The sequence below is a fragment of the Capsicum annuum genome, chromosome 3 (genome assembly GCF_002878395.1).
Source record: "Capsicum annuum cultivar UCD-10X-F1 chromosome 3, UCD10Xv1.1, whole genome shotgun sequence".
Lineage (NCBI taxonomy): Eukaryota > Viridiplantae > Streptophyta > Magnoliopsida > Solanales > Solanaceae > Capsicum > Capsicum annuum.
The window spans coordinates 221,400,902-221,418,878 of NC_061113.1; the positions used below are offsets into that span (position 1 = coordinate 221,400,902).

General features: G+C 37.7%; 2 protein-coding genes across 6 annotated transcripts; one reads left to right on the top strand and one right to left on the bottom strand.

The window, feature by feature from the left end:
• Positions 1 to 343: 343 nt before the first annotated feature.
• On the bottom strand, positions 344 to 9,886 carry LOC107863216 (pentatricopeptide repeat-containing protein At4g21190). Its single transcript, XM_016709036.2, has 6 exons — positions 9,726 to 9,886; positions 9,331 to 9,455; positions 8,715 to 8,813; positions 8,308 to 8,451; positions 8,002 to 8,214; positions 344 to 761 (listed from the first exon to the last, which is right to left on the bottom strand). The coding sequence occupies exons 2-6, from the start codon at positions 9,418 to 9,420 to the stop codon at positions 381 to 383; spliced, it is 927 nt and encodes a 308-aa protein (XP_016564522.1). The 5' UTR covers positions 9,421 to 9,455; positions 9,726 to 9,886; the 3' UTR covers positions 344 to 380.
• A 119-nt stretch (positions 9,887 to 10,005) lies between these two features.
• Positions 10,006 to 17,466, top strand: LOC107863214 (uncharacterized protein At3g49140). 5 transcript variants are annotated; one of them, XM_016709032.2, is made up of 10 exons: positions 10,006 to 10,291; positions 10,488 to 10,722; positions 11,372 to 11,474; positions 11,568 to 11,635; positions 12,307 to 12,483; positions 12,574 to 12,699; positions 12,908 to 13,246; positions 13,870 to 14,022; positions 14,780 to 14,875; positions 17,146 to 17,466. In XM_016709032.2, the coding sequence occupies exons 1-10, from the start codon at positions 10,185 to 10,187 to the stop codon at positions 17,248 to 17,250; spliced, it is 1,509 nt and encodes a 502-aa protein (XP_016564518.1). In that variant the 5' UTR covers positions 10,006 to 10,184; the 3' UTR covers positions 17,251 to 17,466. The 5 variants fall into 5 exon arrangements, with proteins under 5 accessions (XP_016564518.1, XP_016564519.1, XP_047265348.1 ...); XM_016709033.2 differs by having other exon boundaries at positions 13,870 to 14,016; XM_047409392.1 differs by lacking the exon at positions 14,780 to 14,875.
• The last annotated feature ends 511 nt before the right edge of the window (positions 17,467 to 17,977 follow it).

Below are 17,977 nucleotides of genomic sequence, written 5' to 3' on the forward strand. Positions count from 1 at the left end.
CTATGTGGAAAGCTTGTTAAACTTGAAGTTTTGTCCATATGATAAACAAGGTCTAGGTCAGAAACAAACATTTCCATGTTCATTCTGGTAAATCATTCCTATACTTGGCAGACCATATTTCATGAACTTTTGCCACCTTTACTTACAGAGCAGCCATCACTCGATAAATCTTGCAGGTTTAAAAGTTCTCACTTGATTCTGACCCTCTCATTTCACTTGAATATCCATTTTCATCATGGGGCAGATTGACTTTAATTACAGCTATGGTTTTGGGTGTTCCTCTAGGTTCATTTGGCGATGAGCAGTTAAATTCAAAGCACACGAGAGGGAAAACAGTAATAAATGTCGGAACAATGAGAAATTTATAGGCATTTAAATCATTAAGTTGACACAGAGGATTCCCTTGTTTCACTAGGTACAGTTGATATTTCACCAGGTTCACACTCATCAAGTTCTTTGAGTTGCTCAACACAATCTTCATCAACTTCATCTGCTTGATCTTGTGAGTTCTCGTCGAACTCTGACTCATCCACCTCTTCAGACTTGTTTACAACACCATGATTGTGAGATTTATCGAGATCTTTTGTTCTTATTTTGACCCTCTTTCCTTTTATGTATCGATATTCCCACTTTGGAGGTGGATATTTCTTATTCAATTTCTGGTACTTGTCCAACATTCCAAGTTTCTGAAAAACATTTCCCACCATTGTGACAACTGGCACAGTCGGCCTAATACCAAGTTCTTCCATGTCTGCAAATATCTACAGATGAAAATGAATCCAGATATTAGCAATGAAACAAGACATGAGACATTAATTCAGTTATGAATACAATACATTGATGGTTCATGTAAGAAAAAAAAAGGTTCCCACCAAAATATAGTGTCAATTAACAGAGAGAGTAAAAAAACACGAACACTTCCAAATGCTATCAATACCTTCTCTCGAGCCAAAACGGTTGAAGCAAAAGTATGTAGATGCATTCAGTTATATGGTGGCTTTCTCCACCTCCACTTGAACTCTCACAAAGAAGCTTGAGGATGCCCTGTGCTAGTTTTGGCATCACCTAATGCTAGATGCTAACTTTTGGAGAATAATGTCCCCCGTGACGGGAGGTATCAAAACCTATTTCCTGAAGTGGTTGTTTTGGTGCAATACTTGTACCAAACCCTGTACTAGCTTGCCCTCGACCTAGCATAGCACTTACTTTTGCAAGCCAAATCTTGCCCTAAGTTGAACGCACCAACCCACTTATCCAACATGTTGTGAGGGATTCACTTTCCATCCATTGTAACCCTCAAGATGGCTAAGCATAAAGGGTATTAACTCATATTCCCTCATGATATTTAGTTATAATCCGGAAGTGATGGGAAACACACAATTAAGACTACCAATAATTGTGAAAAATACCACAGTGCAAACACAAAACCTAAGGCTTTGACACAAGTTTGTTATGACAACAGAAGAGATCGAAGAATAAATTTGATTGAACAAGATGACTAAATAATATAGTAAAGGCAAAAGAAGAAAAAAGGAAGAGACAGAAATTTGGTCAGAAGGACGAATTCCACTATGATAAGTGTATACAGAGAGAGATACAAATGAGAGATTCTATCCCTTCCTTTAGCCTGTTGGGCACTACATTCTATAACAAGAATCACAAGGCCAGTCAAAAAGGGATAATCATAGAGTGTCTTGAGATAACAAGACATCATTGACAATGCCCATTGACGAGAGTGGATACATAAAAGGACCTAGCCTTGACCAAAGAGAGCGTAGATGCTCGACCTCAGACATCGAGATTCTCCGACCAAAACAGCGCAATTCACTTTATCGAAGGGAACAGTACATAGAGCCGTCGGGAGAACCTAGTGTAGCAAAGCCAGTTGCGACCAAAGTAAATAACATTCAAGGTCTCTATACTTTGATACTTACAAAACCAAATTGTACAACTTGAACACAAAATGCAATAGCCCAACTTGTTAATTTTTTAAAAAAGAAGGGTTAATTGGTAATTTTAACCAGTTATTAATGTTAATTAAGGGAATTAAAAAGTCCAGCCAAAAGTCTCCTTCAGTTTCATGCATCTAACGTTACAAGCAAATACTTGGGCTATATATATATGGCTTCCTTTATTCCCGGGAGATATCAACAAGCAGTGTACGAGAAAAACGTTTAAGTTTAAGAATACAGAAGTGGGATTGAAGCTACAGTTGTAAAGGTAAGAACTTTTTCATTGTTCTTTGGCATGGAAATTAAAATACTTGTTCAGTAGGGCAGCCAATATTAGTGCAGGTGTTTGTTCATAATGTTAAGTGATAGAATAGAATTAATTGGGGCTTATGATTGGTCTGAAGTGAAGGGATTATTTTTGTTAATGCTGAATTGGTATTGAAAAAAAAAACAAAGAAGAAGAAGAATATAGCAGGAACGATCCCAACCAATTACCCCTGAAGTTGTTTTTCTTTGACTTTTAGTTGCTAAATTGTTATTACTTTAAGCAATCATCCAATAGGAAATAATCATGATTAAAGCAATGATTGGTTGGTGATGAGAGCAATTATTGGCTTCTTCGTGGTAGAAATATAAACAGTGAACTTAATTACATTATGGGTTAGAAAGCATTGGTTATTATTTTGAAAATTTCTGTTTTGGCAGCCTTCCCTAATTAGATTATCCTTAATTCATGGATAATGATGTGAGATATTAAGGTTTAGCTTTAACCTTGAACAATAGGGATATTGGGATTTGACTCCGAATATTATAATTGATATCGTTATTTAACATTTTGCATAGATTGAAGCCATTAAAGGCTATTTGGTTGGTGTTCTACGCATAGTGAGATTGTGGAACTTGTCATTAGCGAGGTAAGTGAGACTTTAAACTGTGATACTTGCTTTTCAAATCTGATTTATAAAAAATATATTTTTCTGCCTAGTCCATGTATTGGAACAAGCGTGCGGCTTGGTAGAATCGGTGGTATTGATTATTTGTGGATATGTATTTGTAAAGTTTAGTGAGAGCTGCTTAGTGATAATATGTGAGGTGATGTTGGGGCGTTGAACATATTTTCTTCGCTGCCGTTATAGTCTCTAGGGGCATACATAGCTGTCGTAATATGTTAGGGGCTTGTACATTGTTAGAATATGAGATCTTTTCTTGATGGTCTTTTGTTTAATAGTTTCTTTTAATATTATGTTTAGTTTATTTTAAAATGAATAGTGGTCCTTATTTTTGTGAAGTGTGTCTTGTAAGACTCATGTAGCTTATAAGTATAGTCTTTTGTAAGATGTTGATTATGAATGTATGGTGAATGTATGAATGAAAAGCTACTGCTGAAACCTTCCTTTTTCTTCTCTTAAGCTCCAAATTATAACAGTGGTATCAGAGCCGATCTTCTTGAAGGATCTGCGAAGGCTTAAAGATGAGTTTTTTTCAGATCTTATAAAAAAAGAGACCTAAACAGCAGTAACATGGCATCCAACAACTTCTTGGGTGCAGGTCCTGTGTTTATAGGAAAAAATTATCACATATGGGTGATAAAAATGAAGGCTTATCTTAAAGCTCATAGTCTATGGGAAGCAGTTGAAAGTGAAAACGATCCCCCTCCATTGGGACCAAATCCAACTATAGCACAAATGAAGAATTATGAAGATGCAAAGTCCAAGAAACCAAAGGCTCTCACTTGTCTTCATTCAACACTTTCAGATGTGATTTTCACAAGAATAATGGCTTGTGAAGCACCTAAAAAAGTATGGGAGAAGCTGAAAGAGAAGTTCGATGGAAGTGACAGAGTGAAATCTGTCAAACTCTGAACTCTCAAAAGAGAATTTGAGATGTTAAGGGTGAAAGAAGGAGATACCATGAAGGAGTACTCTGCGAAACTTCTGGAAATTGTAAACAAGATAAGATTATTTGGTGAAAGTTTTCCAGATTCAAAGGTGGTGGAGAAGATGATGATAAGCTTACTAGCAAGGTTCGAGTCCAAGATTTCAGCAATAGAGGAATCTTGTGATTTGAAGATTTTATTCGTTGCAGAGCTGATTAGCAAGTTGCAAGCCCAAGAACAAAGAACAAGTATAAGAGATGAAGAAGTAGAAGAAATGGCATTTCAAGCAAAGCACAAAGGCAAGCAACCTGTAAAGGACAATAGGAGAATGGAAGGAGATAAAGTAGCAGAGAGAAAGCCATGGACGGAATCTTCGAAAAAAGGAAGGTTTCCACCTTGCCTCTACTGTAAAAGAACCAATCATCAAGAAAAGGATTGTTGGTTCAAAGGAAAGCCATTAATTCAATGCAGATTTTGCAGAAAAATGGGTCATATTGAGAAGAATTGTAGGGCCAAGCAGAATCAACCACAACGACGCCATTTCAGCAGGCAAACTTCACTGAAGAGTCAGAAAAGGAAGAAAGTTCATTTATGGCTCCTCATGAAGAAAACAAAACCATCTAATCCAAATGGTTCCTAGACAGTGGATGCGTGTCATATGTCAAATAATGAGCTCATGTTTCACACACTTGACAAGTCAATCAAAGCTAAAGTTAGGATGGAAAATGGTGCAACACTAGAAGCACATGGAAAGGGTTCAGTTGCCTTTCAAACTAAACAAGGTACAAAGCTTATACATGATGTGTTGTATGTTCCTTCTTTAGCATGTAACCTGTTGAGTGTTGGCCAAATGATGTCGAAAGGTTACTCCTTACTTTTTAAGGGAAAGCATTGTTTGATTTTTAATTTTGATGATACTTTGATTGTTAAAGTAGGAGTGATGGATAGGACCTTTCCAGTAGATGAAAATTTTGATAGTGCCAACTTTGCATGGATGGACGATTCATGGTTATGACATAGAAGATATGGGCATTTTAACTATGCCACCTTAAGGTCTATGTATGAGAAAGAAAATGCAGGTTATCTAAACTTGAATCCGCTACCTAAAACACAATCATTTGGCTCTGAAAATGTAGAAGAAGCTGAAGAATCAGATGGTTAATCCTCACTTAATTCGCCAATTTTGAAGACAAGGTCCCTTTCGGAGATATATGAAAAATGCAATGTTGCAATCTTGGAACCCAATACCTATCAAGAAGCATCAAAACATGAAGTTTGGATTGAAGCCACGAAGGAGGAGATTGGTATGATTGAGAAGAATGGCACTTGGAAGTTGGTTGACAAACCCAAAGACAGATTACATAAGGCGTTGAAACAGGATCCTCGAGCATGGTACAGTAAGATTGATGATCATCTCATTCATTGTGGCTTCAACAGAAGTGAAAATGAAGCCACTTTATATGTGAAGAAGGCTATGATGGGTGCTAATCCTAGCGGTGCTCAGATGAAGCTGCCTATGATGGTCGGTAATAGAGGAGGAGCTCAAATGTCAAACCAGCAGGAAATGCATCAGTTTAAAGGGTTAAAAGATCTGAAGCTGCCCCCACAATTCAAGGACCTGAAACTTCCCCCTATAGGAAAAGATCAGAACCAAAAGGCTGTCAAGTTTGCTGCTTTGCCTGCGGATGATGATTTGACTGACGATGAGGATGATGAAGATGATTTTTTTGATGAGGATGACGACGACGATAAATTTGATGAGGATGAGTTAGATGATGAAATGGATGATATCCCAATGAATAAGATGAAGGCTATGCTGGGAGTATGCAAGAAAAATCTCAAGGAGGAGTATTAGAATATGAGATCTTTTCTTGATGGTCTTTTGTTAATAGTTTCTTTTAATATTATGTTTAGTTTATTTTAAAATGAATAGTAGTCCTTATTTTTGTGAAGTGTGTCTTGTAAGACTTATGAAGTGTGTCTTGTAAGACTCATGTAGCTTATAAGTATAGTCTTTTGTAAGATGTTGATTATGAATGTATGAATGAATGTATGATGAATAAATGAAAAGCTACTGCTGAAACCTTCCTTTTTCTTCTCTTAAGCTTCAAATTATAACATATATGCTGCCGTAGTAGACTTTTGGGGCATTATATACGCTGTCGTGGACTTGTCGGGGTGCTAGGCCGATCACCTTCACTGTCGTTTATCACGAGTCGTGAGAGTGGATTGAGTTGAGATATAGAGTGGCATTTTTGAACTTCCTTTGGATCTTATTAACATTACCTTATGAGAGATATAATGTACATATTACTTATGTATTTTGTCGTGCCTTGTATTTTCTAACACTTGTTCCAGGAGTATTAAAGTAGCGAGTAGAGGATCTTACTGGGTTATATTTAGATATAGCTCACTCCTTACTTGCATATCTGCAGATACGGTTGCGGAGAAAGAGGCTTGTGGCTGACAGTATTTACATGTGGATTCTGTTGCTAAGGTGAGCCTTCGCATTGTTCGCGGAGGCAGACATCTAGCTTTAGTTATTTTTAGATTATAATTCTTAAATTGGGTTTGCATGCCCAAAAGTTGAACTCATGTAACTCTGTTTAGATGCTCCATGGTCTTGGTGTGGGATTTGAGGCTAGAGAGTTATTATTTAAGTATTGTTGTTTTCATAAATCGTATTACGGTAACCGGGTGGATGATTACTTTGCATTTAATAATATTTTCACGCACTTGAAGTTGCACATGCCTTTAGCTCAGTGTTTGTAGATATTGTGAATGTATAGAAAATTGGTTCTCCCGGCAAGTGGTGTTATCGGGAGTCAGTCATGCCTAGGGGTTATTTTGGGAAGTGACACAAAATGCCACTAAGAAAGTTGCCAACCTTGAATGAAGAAAAATCTAAGACACTTAACAAAATTGAATACTCATAAACTTGGAATAGAATAGTAGTTAGCAGTTAGAAAGTCTACATGCAGTAATCAGCAAATGAAAAGGCTACCTGTGATATTAAAACCAGGACGAGAGGCATTTTCCATGGTGTCGCTGGCAGATTTTCACAAGTTAACTGACTCAGCTTAAACTTACCATTAGAGATCATGTAAACTTTTACTTACAATTTTCAGGCTTCATATATGATATCCTTTTTTAAGATACTTTGTAGGGGCATTATTAGGTCTCCATTGATTATGTCAAAAACTTAATCTATTTTACACGTACAGATTCTGCTGAAATCATCCACTGAAGCCGTGTTTATTATATGAAATACTTTCTTTCCAGCTAATTTCAATATTCCTTCCTGTATTTCTGTGCTTAATCTGTAACTTCAACATATCAGATTTGAGTTAGCTTAGTTATTGCAATATAGACAGTTCTATTGGCAGTTACTAACTTCAAATTGCTCTCTTCACTAGCCATTCCCTAAGCACCCTCTAACTTCCTCACATATAGCAAACTTGCTACCATCTCTTAAATATGTCTTAGCAACCTCAAGGAATTTGTATACGAAGAAGGCTGTGTGGTATTGAGACATTGGCTTAAAAGAAGGGATGACGTGAGACAAAAAGCAACAACACATTTAAGTTTCTATATGATATTGTTGACTCTTCTATCACAAGAACTAAACTAGAGTTCCATTCAAATCGAAAAATTAAGTGTTCTCACTGTGGTTGAAGACGGACCAAAATAAGAATGACTCGAGAGATAAAATGTAAGCTTCCCTTCATGTATTTGTTTTCGGAGAGCCAATTCTCTAAAATTCTATGTTTTCCATTGCTTCCTTTGTACTTAAGGTTTTGCACAATCCTTACTGATGTATTAATACATTGCTAGCTTCTTAACTTCACCAAAAAAAAAAAGAGGGGAAAAACACACACATAATGCTTCTTAATTGCCAAAGTCTTGTAGCATATAGTTTGGCTGTTCCATTACAACCGAAAGAAATCACTTAACAAAAGATACATCTTTCAGCATCAAGGATGCATGCTCGAGTTGACAATAGAATGACAATGGGAGATGATATGATTCATGTTTGATTCCAGAGGACTCATGGATCATGTGTGAAAGAAAAGGCTCTATTCCAAGGACATAAAAGAGAAGTACCAAGGTAATAAATTGAAGAGAACGAGTACAAAAGCTAGAAAAAGGGAAGGCATAAAAAATGAAGGATACCTCAAACATCTTCTCATTCATCTCTCTCTGATAGTATATGGCTATCATTTTCTGAAAGAAAATACGAGGCATGCTTTCCAAATTCTGAGAGAATAGTTTCAGCCAAAGCTCTTCAGCTTCCTCAAGTCTTCCATCCTCAGCCAAGGCATTTAACAACGTGAAATAGCTTCCCATTGTTCTCCCTTGACCCTTACTCAACATCCACTTGGTCACCTATAATTAGATATTCTCGATTGATACAATTTGTACTAGGACCTGATAAACCTTTTAAGGAATGAAAAATTGGGGCACCAGATTAGATGATACCTGAATTATCCTTTTCCACTCCTTGTCATTTTCAAGAATTTTTAATGCTTTCTTCACTGTAATCAAAGGGAACTCCAGTTCCCATGCAATGAAAGAATCAAGAGCTCCGTAGACTTCTTCCTTTACATTTGATAATCCCTTTATCTATGAAAAGAAAATCCAAAAGTCACCTAAATTCTGTTAAAACCAAACTTATGTTATATTATTCAGCACGCAGGTGCCTGTACATGGAGGGGGTGTGTCAACAGTATAGCTTCTTGATTAATGCGGATACAGAAGGGCAACTAAGATAAGAACCTCGCATGTTACACTGCGGCAAACCTCATGTTAAAGCGGATAACATTGAGATGTTCTGTTTGCAAATCAGACCTAAAAAACAAAAAGAAACTAAAAAGAGATAATCTTACACACTCAACAAGCTTCACCGACTTGGAAATGGTCCCTATTTTCCTTTTAGTTTTCCACACTCGAGGATACCTTGGTCGTGGACCTTTAGCTTCGCACACCTGGGAAACATCAGAATTATGACCGAGTGGTGACTTGAAGGGCAAAAACAGAGGAAATAGAGAAGAGAAGTTCTTACCTAGAAGAGAAAAAGGAAGACAAGGCAAACAATAATGCATCATAGAAACCCAAATTGAACATATTTCTTTTAAAATTGAAGTTCTTTACAGTTGCCATAGAGTTTATCTATTTTTTTGTTCTTTTTAAATAGCTTCTCTGAACAGAGAAGATATTGATATTTAATCCTTTTCTTTAATTATATTCAAACTAAGTTGCTCGGACTCTTCAAAGCTGTCATCGAGACTCGTGTCAAATTCTCCAAAAGTAGTGTATTTTTGGAGAATCCAACACAAGTATTGAATCGAAACTGAAGAGTCCGTGCAACTTAGCTTTCAAACATCTTGACATTAACACTGCAGCTAGCAGCTGAGCCTATATATAGATAGAGCTTATGACATAGCAGCGGCCAGAGGAGGAACAATTAATTTGGTAGACTTTAAAAACTCTGCAGAATCTTACCACAATGTTACGATTATAGTTCTTGGGGAGTTGGATTATTTCCTGCCTTCTAGTAGTAAAAATTACCGAAGAATACCTCAAACAAAGCATTCTCAGTGAAGAATAAAAAACATCAGTCGAAACTCCTGCACCATCCAATCCAAGAATTAGATAACAAAATAATACTCAACTGGGTCAAAAAAAAAAACCCAGTTCCCTCGTATTAAACCTTATCCATACACTCCACAGCAAAAAGAAAATGACTACAGCATGGAAGAGAACAAAATCAAAAAGCTGCAATAACTACCAAATAATGCTCACAACGAACCACGATACATCAAGAGGTTCATCCGAACCCCTTCATAAATAAAATGGCAAAAATAACTTTTTATGTACATATAATAAATATTATTAACCTCTTTATATTCAGAATCCTAATAGTAAAAATTTTGACTCCGTCGCCGTGCGTACAGTTAATTGACAGTTGAAAGTCAGTATGTTTTAATGGCTTCTCAAGAGAGAAAGAGATTCGTTTCAACGCATGATGAAGTGAGATATTTTCTCAGTTGGAGGGGTTATAATTGTAAACCAAATGATCCTCAAGGGCATTATGGTAACTTCACATTGCTAGTTTCGCAGGTGGACTCAGTTGTAGGGACGGTATAGGAAATGGGAAATGGAATCTTTTATCGCATATATCTGCAATGAAATGAATAAAAGAAGAAGAAACATGCGCCGCGCTTTCAAACGGATAATAAGAGAAGCACAACGCCCAATCACAGAGCGATGGACGAACAAGATCTTTGAAAATACCCATACTTTTGCTTCTATTTCACTGCCTAATTCAATTTCCTTAGTTGCCGAAAACTTGAAAAATGTTTATGGTAGAACCTGCCGCTGCTGTCGCCGTCCGTTTCCCCGCCTGTAGCTTCAACCGCACCTCCCGCCGGTTATCTCAGTCCGACAGCTTCTTCATTTCTCGGTACTACTTCTCCTATTACTGATCCAGCTCATTAATATACTAAGTGTTCATTTGGTACGAGTAATTAATTTTAGAATGAGTTTTTGATAATTATCGCGGTATAACTTATCCGGAATTAGTTAAACCAGCCCTAACAGTACATTGCACACAGTGCAAGCTCAAAATATGTTGCGGTGTTTGTACTTTTTGTTTGTAGGGATAAGTTAAGGAGATTGACAAAGGAGCATTGTGGCGGAAGAATAAGAATTGATAAGGGAAAATGTGGAATTAAAGCAAGTGCGAGGGATCAATCTAGTGCGAATTCTGGACCGGTGAAACAGAATGCGAAGCCATCCCGGTATCATCCGTTTGAAGACATTTCGGATTCGGAAAATGGGGAGAATGAAGAAGCTCAATTGACGCCAGCTGAAACTGCTAGAACAATCATTGAGGTAATAATGACTGTCCTCTTAGCTTCCAATTACTTACAAAAAGAATTACTCCATCTTTTTCTTGAAATTGCTTATGACAATAATATATGGAGAGCTTACGGATGGATATACTGCTTTTCATGCAAATGTAAAGAGATTTTTGCCATAAGCTGTTGGAAAAATTATAAACAACAGAAAGTTTGAGATCATTTAAGATTTTGAACTATTGTTTCACAATTCCCTTGGTGATCAAGTTTACTTGTTAAATTTTTGAAAATTAAATAACTTTACTGGTAGTTCAATTCAGCGTTGATTTTGCACTATGCTTATCATGCTTTTTGCTATTAACTGAAGGTGGATAGCATCCAGGGTCATTCATGGTGGTCTGAGGGTAGTTGTACAAACTTCCAGTGTCAGGATATCAGTCCTAGGCTCTTAATATCGTTTGTCTTTCCCTCTACCCTGCCACGAGCAAATATAATAGTAGTATTTCTTTTTCCACGGTAATTTTAGTTATACAGCAGAGCAACATAATGTTTACTGGTTTAGTAAATAATGGAGTGCATGAGAACCTTTCCTGGCCAGATAACTGATGAACTCGGATAGCTACTTATCATTGTAGCTGGTTGTCTTCGGAAAGCTAATATTGGTTTTCCCACTTGATATGTAGGTAAACAGCAAAGCAACACTCATGTTTTCAGGTGTAGTCAACAATGAAGTGCATGAGAACATTTTCTGGCCAGACTTGCCTTATATAACTGATGAAATTGGAAGTAAGCTGCTCAATTCTTTTCATTTAGCATATTTTCCTGCCACTATTACTTCTTGGTCGTCATGAAGCTTTATGTGCTATGCCTTTTGGTCAGACATCTACTTTCAAGTCAAGAATGATGAGGACATCCTACAAACTTTGACAGCTGAAGAAAACGTTGTGGTATGGACATTGAAGTTAAAAAGTTCTCTTTGTTTTCAGTGTCTATATAATGGTTCTTTGATGAATTATTCCTTCACATTTTTTTGATTAGATTAGACAAGAGCATTCTGTCTTCTCTAGACTCTATAAGTACTCCAAAATGATTCTGCTGTGTTTGATATATGTTTCTTATTAGTTCAAACAATTTTCCAAGCTGTAAGAATATATCTTTTGCGAAATTTCATGTCATCAATGTACGATGATGCAAGTTGTTCTATTCTAGTTAATCTACCACACAGGATAAATTTGTCTGGATAAAGCAATTTCTGGGTTGTTGTTTCGATAATCATCTTCCTATGGAAAGATTGTTCTATCACATAATTACTTGTCTGTCTTCAAATATCAATTATTTATTGACAAACTGGAAGTCTGCTTTTACACATTTTTGTTGGTTCCAACTATCTCTGAACTCTTTTAGCATTCCAGGAAAGGAAAAAAAAAAGGCTTTTGAATAGCGAGAGGAAGCTATGTGTATGCATAATGTTAGTACCTATGATGAAGCTGGCATAAGTCTGTTTTTTAAATTTCATTAAAAAAAGTCTGCTTTTGTGTTACCTTGCTAGGTAGTAAATAACCAAAAGTTGATAAGAAAAGTGTTCTGAATGCTTGCTTAAATTTCAAATACGATGCAGCAAGTAATTATTGGCCTCGATACTGCTGAAATGCTAAGTGAACTAGAGTCATTTGGTCAGTCTGAAGTTGATTATGGCATAGATGATTTTGACGACGAGGACAGTGATATTGATGACGAAGATGACCTCGATGCAGATGACAATGATGATGATGATGGTGACAGTGACTATGACAACGTACTTGTTTATATTTCAACTCTTTTACTTTTTAGAATGTGAGTAACTGCACTTTCCATTTAATGAATTAGTTAAAATGCTTGTTCACAGGATTGGGTTGCCATTCTTGATGATGAAGATCAGGATGGGGATTCTGATGGGTCATTGGGGGATTGGGCTAAATTAGAAACCATGCGCTCTTCTCATCCAATGTATTTTGCCAAAAAGATTGCTGAGGTGATTCTCTACATCATTGATTTCACGCCATGGAAAGTCAAAGTTAAATTTAAGAAGGGCATTAAATTAACTTCCTATTGAGTGAAATTGGCACATTAAAGCATTCAGTTTTCTGCACATGCATATGACATGCTGGCATAAACCTTTTGCATCTGTTATCTAATTATTAATTTAACGCTTCTCGTTTGTGGTCTACTTTACTGCTCAGGTTGTGACGGATGATCCTATAGATTTTATGGACCAGCCTCCTGCAGGTCTTGCTATACAAGGCCTTCTAAGGCCATCCTTCCTGGAAGAGCACACTACTATCCAAAAGCAGATATCTGAAGATACGTTGAGTGACTCTGACTTAAACCAGTTAGAAAAAGACGACGAGCACAAAGAAAAGGGTGGTATTCAAATAAATGGCCACAAACATGAGAGTGGATCATCACAAGATATCCAAAGTTGGGAAGAATTGGAAAAAAATGAAAACCTAGGAAATGGAACTTCGTTTTACAAGATAGAGATGATCAGAATTCAGTTAATATCTACCAATGGGAATCAGGTAACAGTGTTTAGGTTTTATGAGGCTCAACATTGAATGATGTTGGTTAACATTCCATTCTTCATTCTGCGCGTTCTCAGTTTATGTAGTGAAATTTCTGTATTTATAGTAATTATGTTGGTCATCTCGAAACTTATTGTCATGAACTATGGAAATCATTGTGGACTTTAATAAGTTCTGATGGCCAAGAGAGCAACAATAAATGAATGACAATTCAACAAGACAGGAATATGAGGGAATAACTATCATTAGAACAGAAAGAAGAAAAAAGGGTTACTCGTTTTCATTCGATTCCTTAACAGGAAAAATGTTTGTGCTGGATTATACACATTTTTATGCAAAACTGAAAGCTAGTTCCGGAGTTGACTCCATAAGCAGGACTCTGAAACTGTTTGATCTCGTGATGGATTATAAAAAAGATATGATGATTTCACTGTGGGATTTTCCCTACCAAGTGTCTCGTAGACAAGATTCATGGGATATTCTTTTTTGCTTTAATTGTTTCAAATGAAATTTCCATGCTTTGTCCATTTTCTTCTTGTGGGAGATCCTGTTTACAGTTTACGTATTCACCATTATTCTGGGATTACCAAGTTTATGTTTTTTTATTTTGTTGCTCACAGATCTTTGTTGAGTTAGATGATTTTAGGAGAGCTAGGCCTGATGCAATAGCACATTCAGCTGCCAAAATAATATCTCGGCTTAAAGCTTCTGGAGAGAAAACTACGCAAGCTCTTAGATCTCTCTGTTGGAGATGCAAGGGAATTCAGGTAGAGGTATGTCCCTTCAGCCTGTAATCTCAGATTCAAACATTGTCCTGAGATCAGTAGATTTACTTGTTTTTCTATCCTCAGAAGTTCATTGCTGTACAAGTCAGAGATTGGCCTACAGGGAAAGTAATATAAAGCAAACCTTGCAACTCAACCCCCCTTTCTCATGCACTGGAGAAAATTTGAAAAGATCGGATAAGAAGAGAAACCTGAACATTAACTTTACCTATAAAAAAAAAAAAAGAGAGAAACCTGAACAACATGTGATTGAAAAATAAATATCCTAATCCCCACCCAAGGGTGTGGTCTAGTGGTCAATGAAGTGGGTTAAGAACCATGAGGTCTCAAGTTCAAATCCCAGCAGAGACAAAAAAACACTAGGTGATTCTTCCCATCTGTTCTAGTCTTGGTGGACAGCGTATGACCTGGTACCTGTTGCTGGCGGAAAGTGGCAGCAGGTATACCGTAGAATTACTCGAGGTGCGGGAAAGCTAGCCCGGACACCACGGTCATGAAAACAAAGAAGATAAATATCCTAAACCTCAATTAAACTTTTTTTTACTGATAACAATGGCTAATATTGTAGTCAACATTTTAAATTGAAAAACACGAATTTTGGTTCTGGTTATGTATTTATTTTTCTAGTGTGCAGCACTTGGCTGTGTTTGTGATGGAAATGTGTCTTATACCGAACTAGATCTTCTGTTAAGTATGACTCTCGCTGGGGAATTCATCTCAAGTTTCTTATTGCAATTTATGGCAGGAGGTGTCTATGATTGGTGTGGACAGCCTTGGTTTTGACTTGAGAGTTTCCTCTGGGACACAAGTCCAAACACTACGGTTTTCATTTAGAAAGCGGGTAAGATAGTTTTATACGTTGTCTTCTTAGCATTTCGGGACTCCATAATTTCTAGTCGTGTTGCATATCTATTATGTCATAAATGTGTTCCTTCTTTGTGGATCAAAGTCTTTGACACAAACCTGAAGAGCAGGCTCTATCTAGTGGGTACCAGAAGTTAGACACCACTGTTGATGTGTGTGACCACCTCACCTTTAATCTGTTAGAGAGGCATAATTATGCCTTGCAATTGGCATACCCTCACATGCATGCCTAATTTTTTGTTATTGGCCAAACATGTGTAAATTTCTTTGCGATGAAGAGTAGTTGTGAGAAACATGGGACATGCGACCCCAAGTTGTTGGGACTGTGCATTGCTGTTGATGTTAGAACTTAAGGGTGACAGTGAAACATGAATGGAAGACTTTTGCATGCTCTGATGCGAACTTGAAGTGTGTGACTACTTTATTTAAACCTCATGCAATTAGAGAGGGCACATTTCTATTTACTCAATTATGTCTGCAACTGCTAAAACTTGAAATTTAATGTAAAGCCAATTTAAGGGGATCCTATGTGAAAATTTGATAACTCAGATTGAATATAGATAAGGGAAAGGCGGTTTGTGCATACATTTTCTCATGTTTGTTCATCTCAGATCCTAAACCTTCTAGGTTATTGGGATCAAATGTTCTACTACCGAAGGTAGTCCGTTTTTGTTCTTATTTCTTCTGAGCAAGAGACTTTGAAGACATTCTGGTATTAAAGAAAATTCATGGGAAATTAATTGATTTTCTTATACAATTTTTTGGTGTTAGGTAGGTCAGCAAAAAATAATTTTCCAAAAAAAATAACGCTACATAACTAACTCTTAGGGGGTGGGGCCAGGGGGTTTGAGATGGTGGTGCAAGGGAGTGGGGGTTGAGTGACGGTGTGTGACGGTGGGGTGGGGTGGGGGGTTGAAACCATCAGTTAGAAATGACAGGGGATAGTTATGGAATATGACTTCCCTCCTCTTGCCTGGGAAGTTATTTCCAAAAAATTTAGAGGAAAATGTATTCTTAAGGAATATAGTTTCCAAAACATTTAAGCTATCAAAACATTTAAGGAATATGCTTTTTGCAGACGATGTAGTTCTGATAGATGAGACTCGAGGGGGTGTGAATGACAAATTAGAGGTGTGGAGGCAAACTCTTGAGTCTCAGGGTGAGCAGAAGCAAGACAGAGTATGTGGAATGCAAGTTTAATGACGTGAGGCGGGAGAATGAGGTAGTAGTGAAGCTGGAAGCACAGGAGGTATGTAAGAGGGATAAGTTCAAGTATCTCGGGTCCGTGATCCAGAGTAACGGTGAGATTGACGAGGATGTCTCGCACCGTATTGGGGCGGGATGGATGAAGTGGAAACTCGTGTCGGGGGTGCTGTGTGATAAGAAGGTGCCGCCCAAGTTTAAAGGCAAATTCTACAGGGTGGTAGTCCGTCCGGCCTTGCTGTATGGAGCGGAGAGTTGGCCAGTTAAGAACTCCCACATCCAAAAAATGAAGGTGGCTGAAATGCGGATGTTGCGCTGGATGTGTGGACTGACTGGAGGAGATAGAGTTCGGAATGAGACTATCCGGGAGAAGGTTGGTGTGACTTCAGTGGAGTGCAAGATGCGGGAAGCACGATTGAGATGGTTCGGACACGTGAAGAGGAGGGGCATGGATGCTCCGGTCCGTAGATGTGAGAGGCTAGTGTTGGATGGTTTTAGGCGGGGTAGGGGTAGGCCGAAGAAGTACTGGGGTGAGGTGATTAGGCGGGACATGGAACAGTTACAGCTCACCGAGGACATGACCCTAGATAGGAAGGTCTGGAAGACGCGAATTACGGCAGAGGATTAGGGCCAGTTTGGGTCGCTAGTGTAGGGAATTACTTGGTGGGGGTTTTATTCCTGTTATGATTCTGTATTCCGTGTTCCATGTTTATTACGAATCTGTGTGCTTTCCTCTGCTTTCCTCTGTTTTATATTCCTTATGAGTGCCGTATTTATGTTATGTAATCTGCTTCTATGCTTTACTATGTGTTTGTGGGTATCTCGTGCCTTGAGCCGGGGGTCTTTCGGAAACAGCCTTTCTACTTCATCAGAGGTAGAGGTATGGACTGCGTACATCTTACCCCCCCAGACCCCACTAGGTGGGAATACACTGGGTTTGTTGTTGATTTCCTCAATACTAAACACACTCATATTGTATTCTTCTGTGCCTGCATTTTCTTTTAGCCATTGTACGTGAAAAGGTAATAGAATGTTGTTTTGCAGGCCTCATCAGAGTATAGTGCTGAAAGACAACTTAATGATCTACTGTTTCCAAGAATCCACCACAAGTCGCGCCAAAAGAAAGAAAGTCAGCAAGCTGAATCATGAAAAGCTTAAGACACAAAGGTTTAGTTATTCTCTTGATCTTGTTGTACTTCCGACTCGAATTGTACATAGCATTTAGTGATTGTTTGATCCATTACATCATATTTATTTCAGTGAAGTCATAATTACTCAGTGTGTGCTTTAATTTTAATATGAACTCGACTTTGTACAGCTTAATTCCCATGCTGAAGCAATTTTGATAACGAGTGTTCTTTTAAATCTTACTGGGTGAAACTTCGGAACATATTATTTGTTTCATTGGAACAAAGGTTGTGATCAATTGTACAGTTATACATTCATTGAAGATAAAGGGGTCATCGTTTGTACTGTTTCAATTTTTATGTGTTCAAGAACCAGGATAAATGTTTGCTAGCCCTTGCAATTAGCTTCATACCGACGTAGGACAAGGATCGTTCTTTTAGTTCAAGCGATTCCTTATGTGTCCCTTAATGTATGATGCCTGTTCCTAGCATAAGGTGAGGCACACTGGCAATGTGGTAAGTTAAAAGTTGCATGCAGACACAAATAGAACATTAAAGTAGAAACTGTAAAGACTCGAAACAAACAAATTTGAGATACCACACAAAAACTGTTTTTTTTTTGTTTCCCAAGTATCTCCACAGCCGGCAGCCGTGAGACTAATTCTCCGTTTCACTGTCAGCACACTAAGCGGTAGGGAATTGGCCACAGAGTTTTCTCCATTCACCAGAGGTGGGGAGGTTGGGGGTTC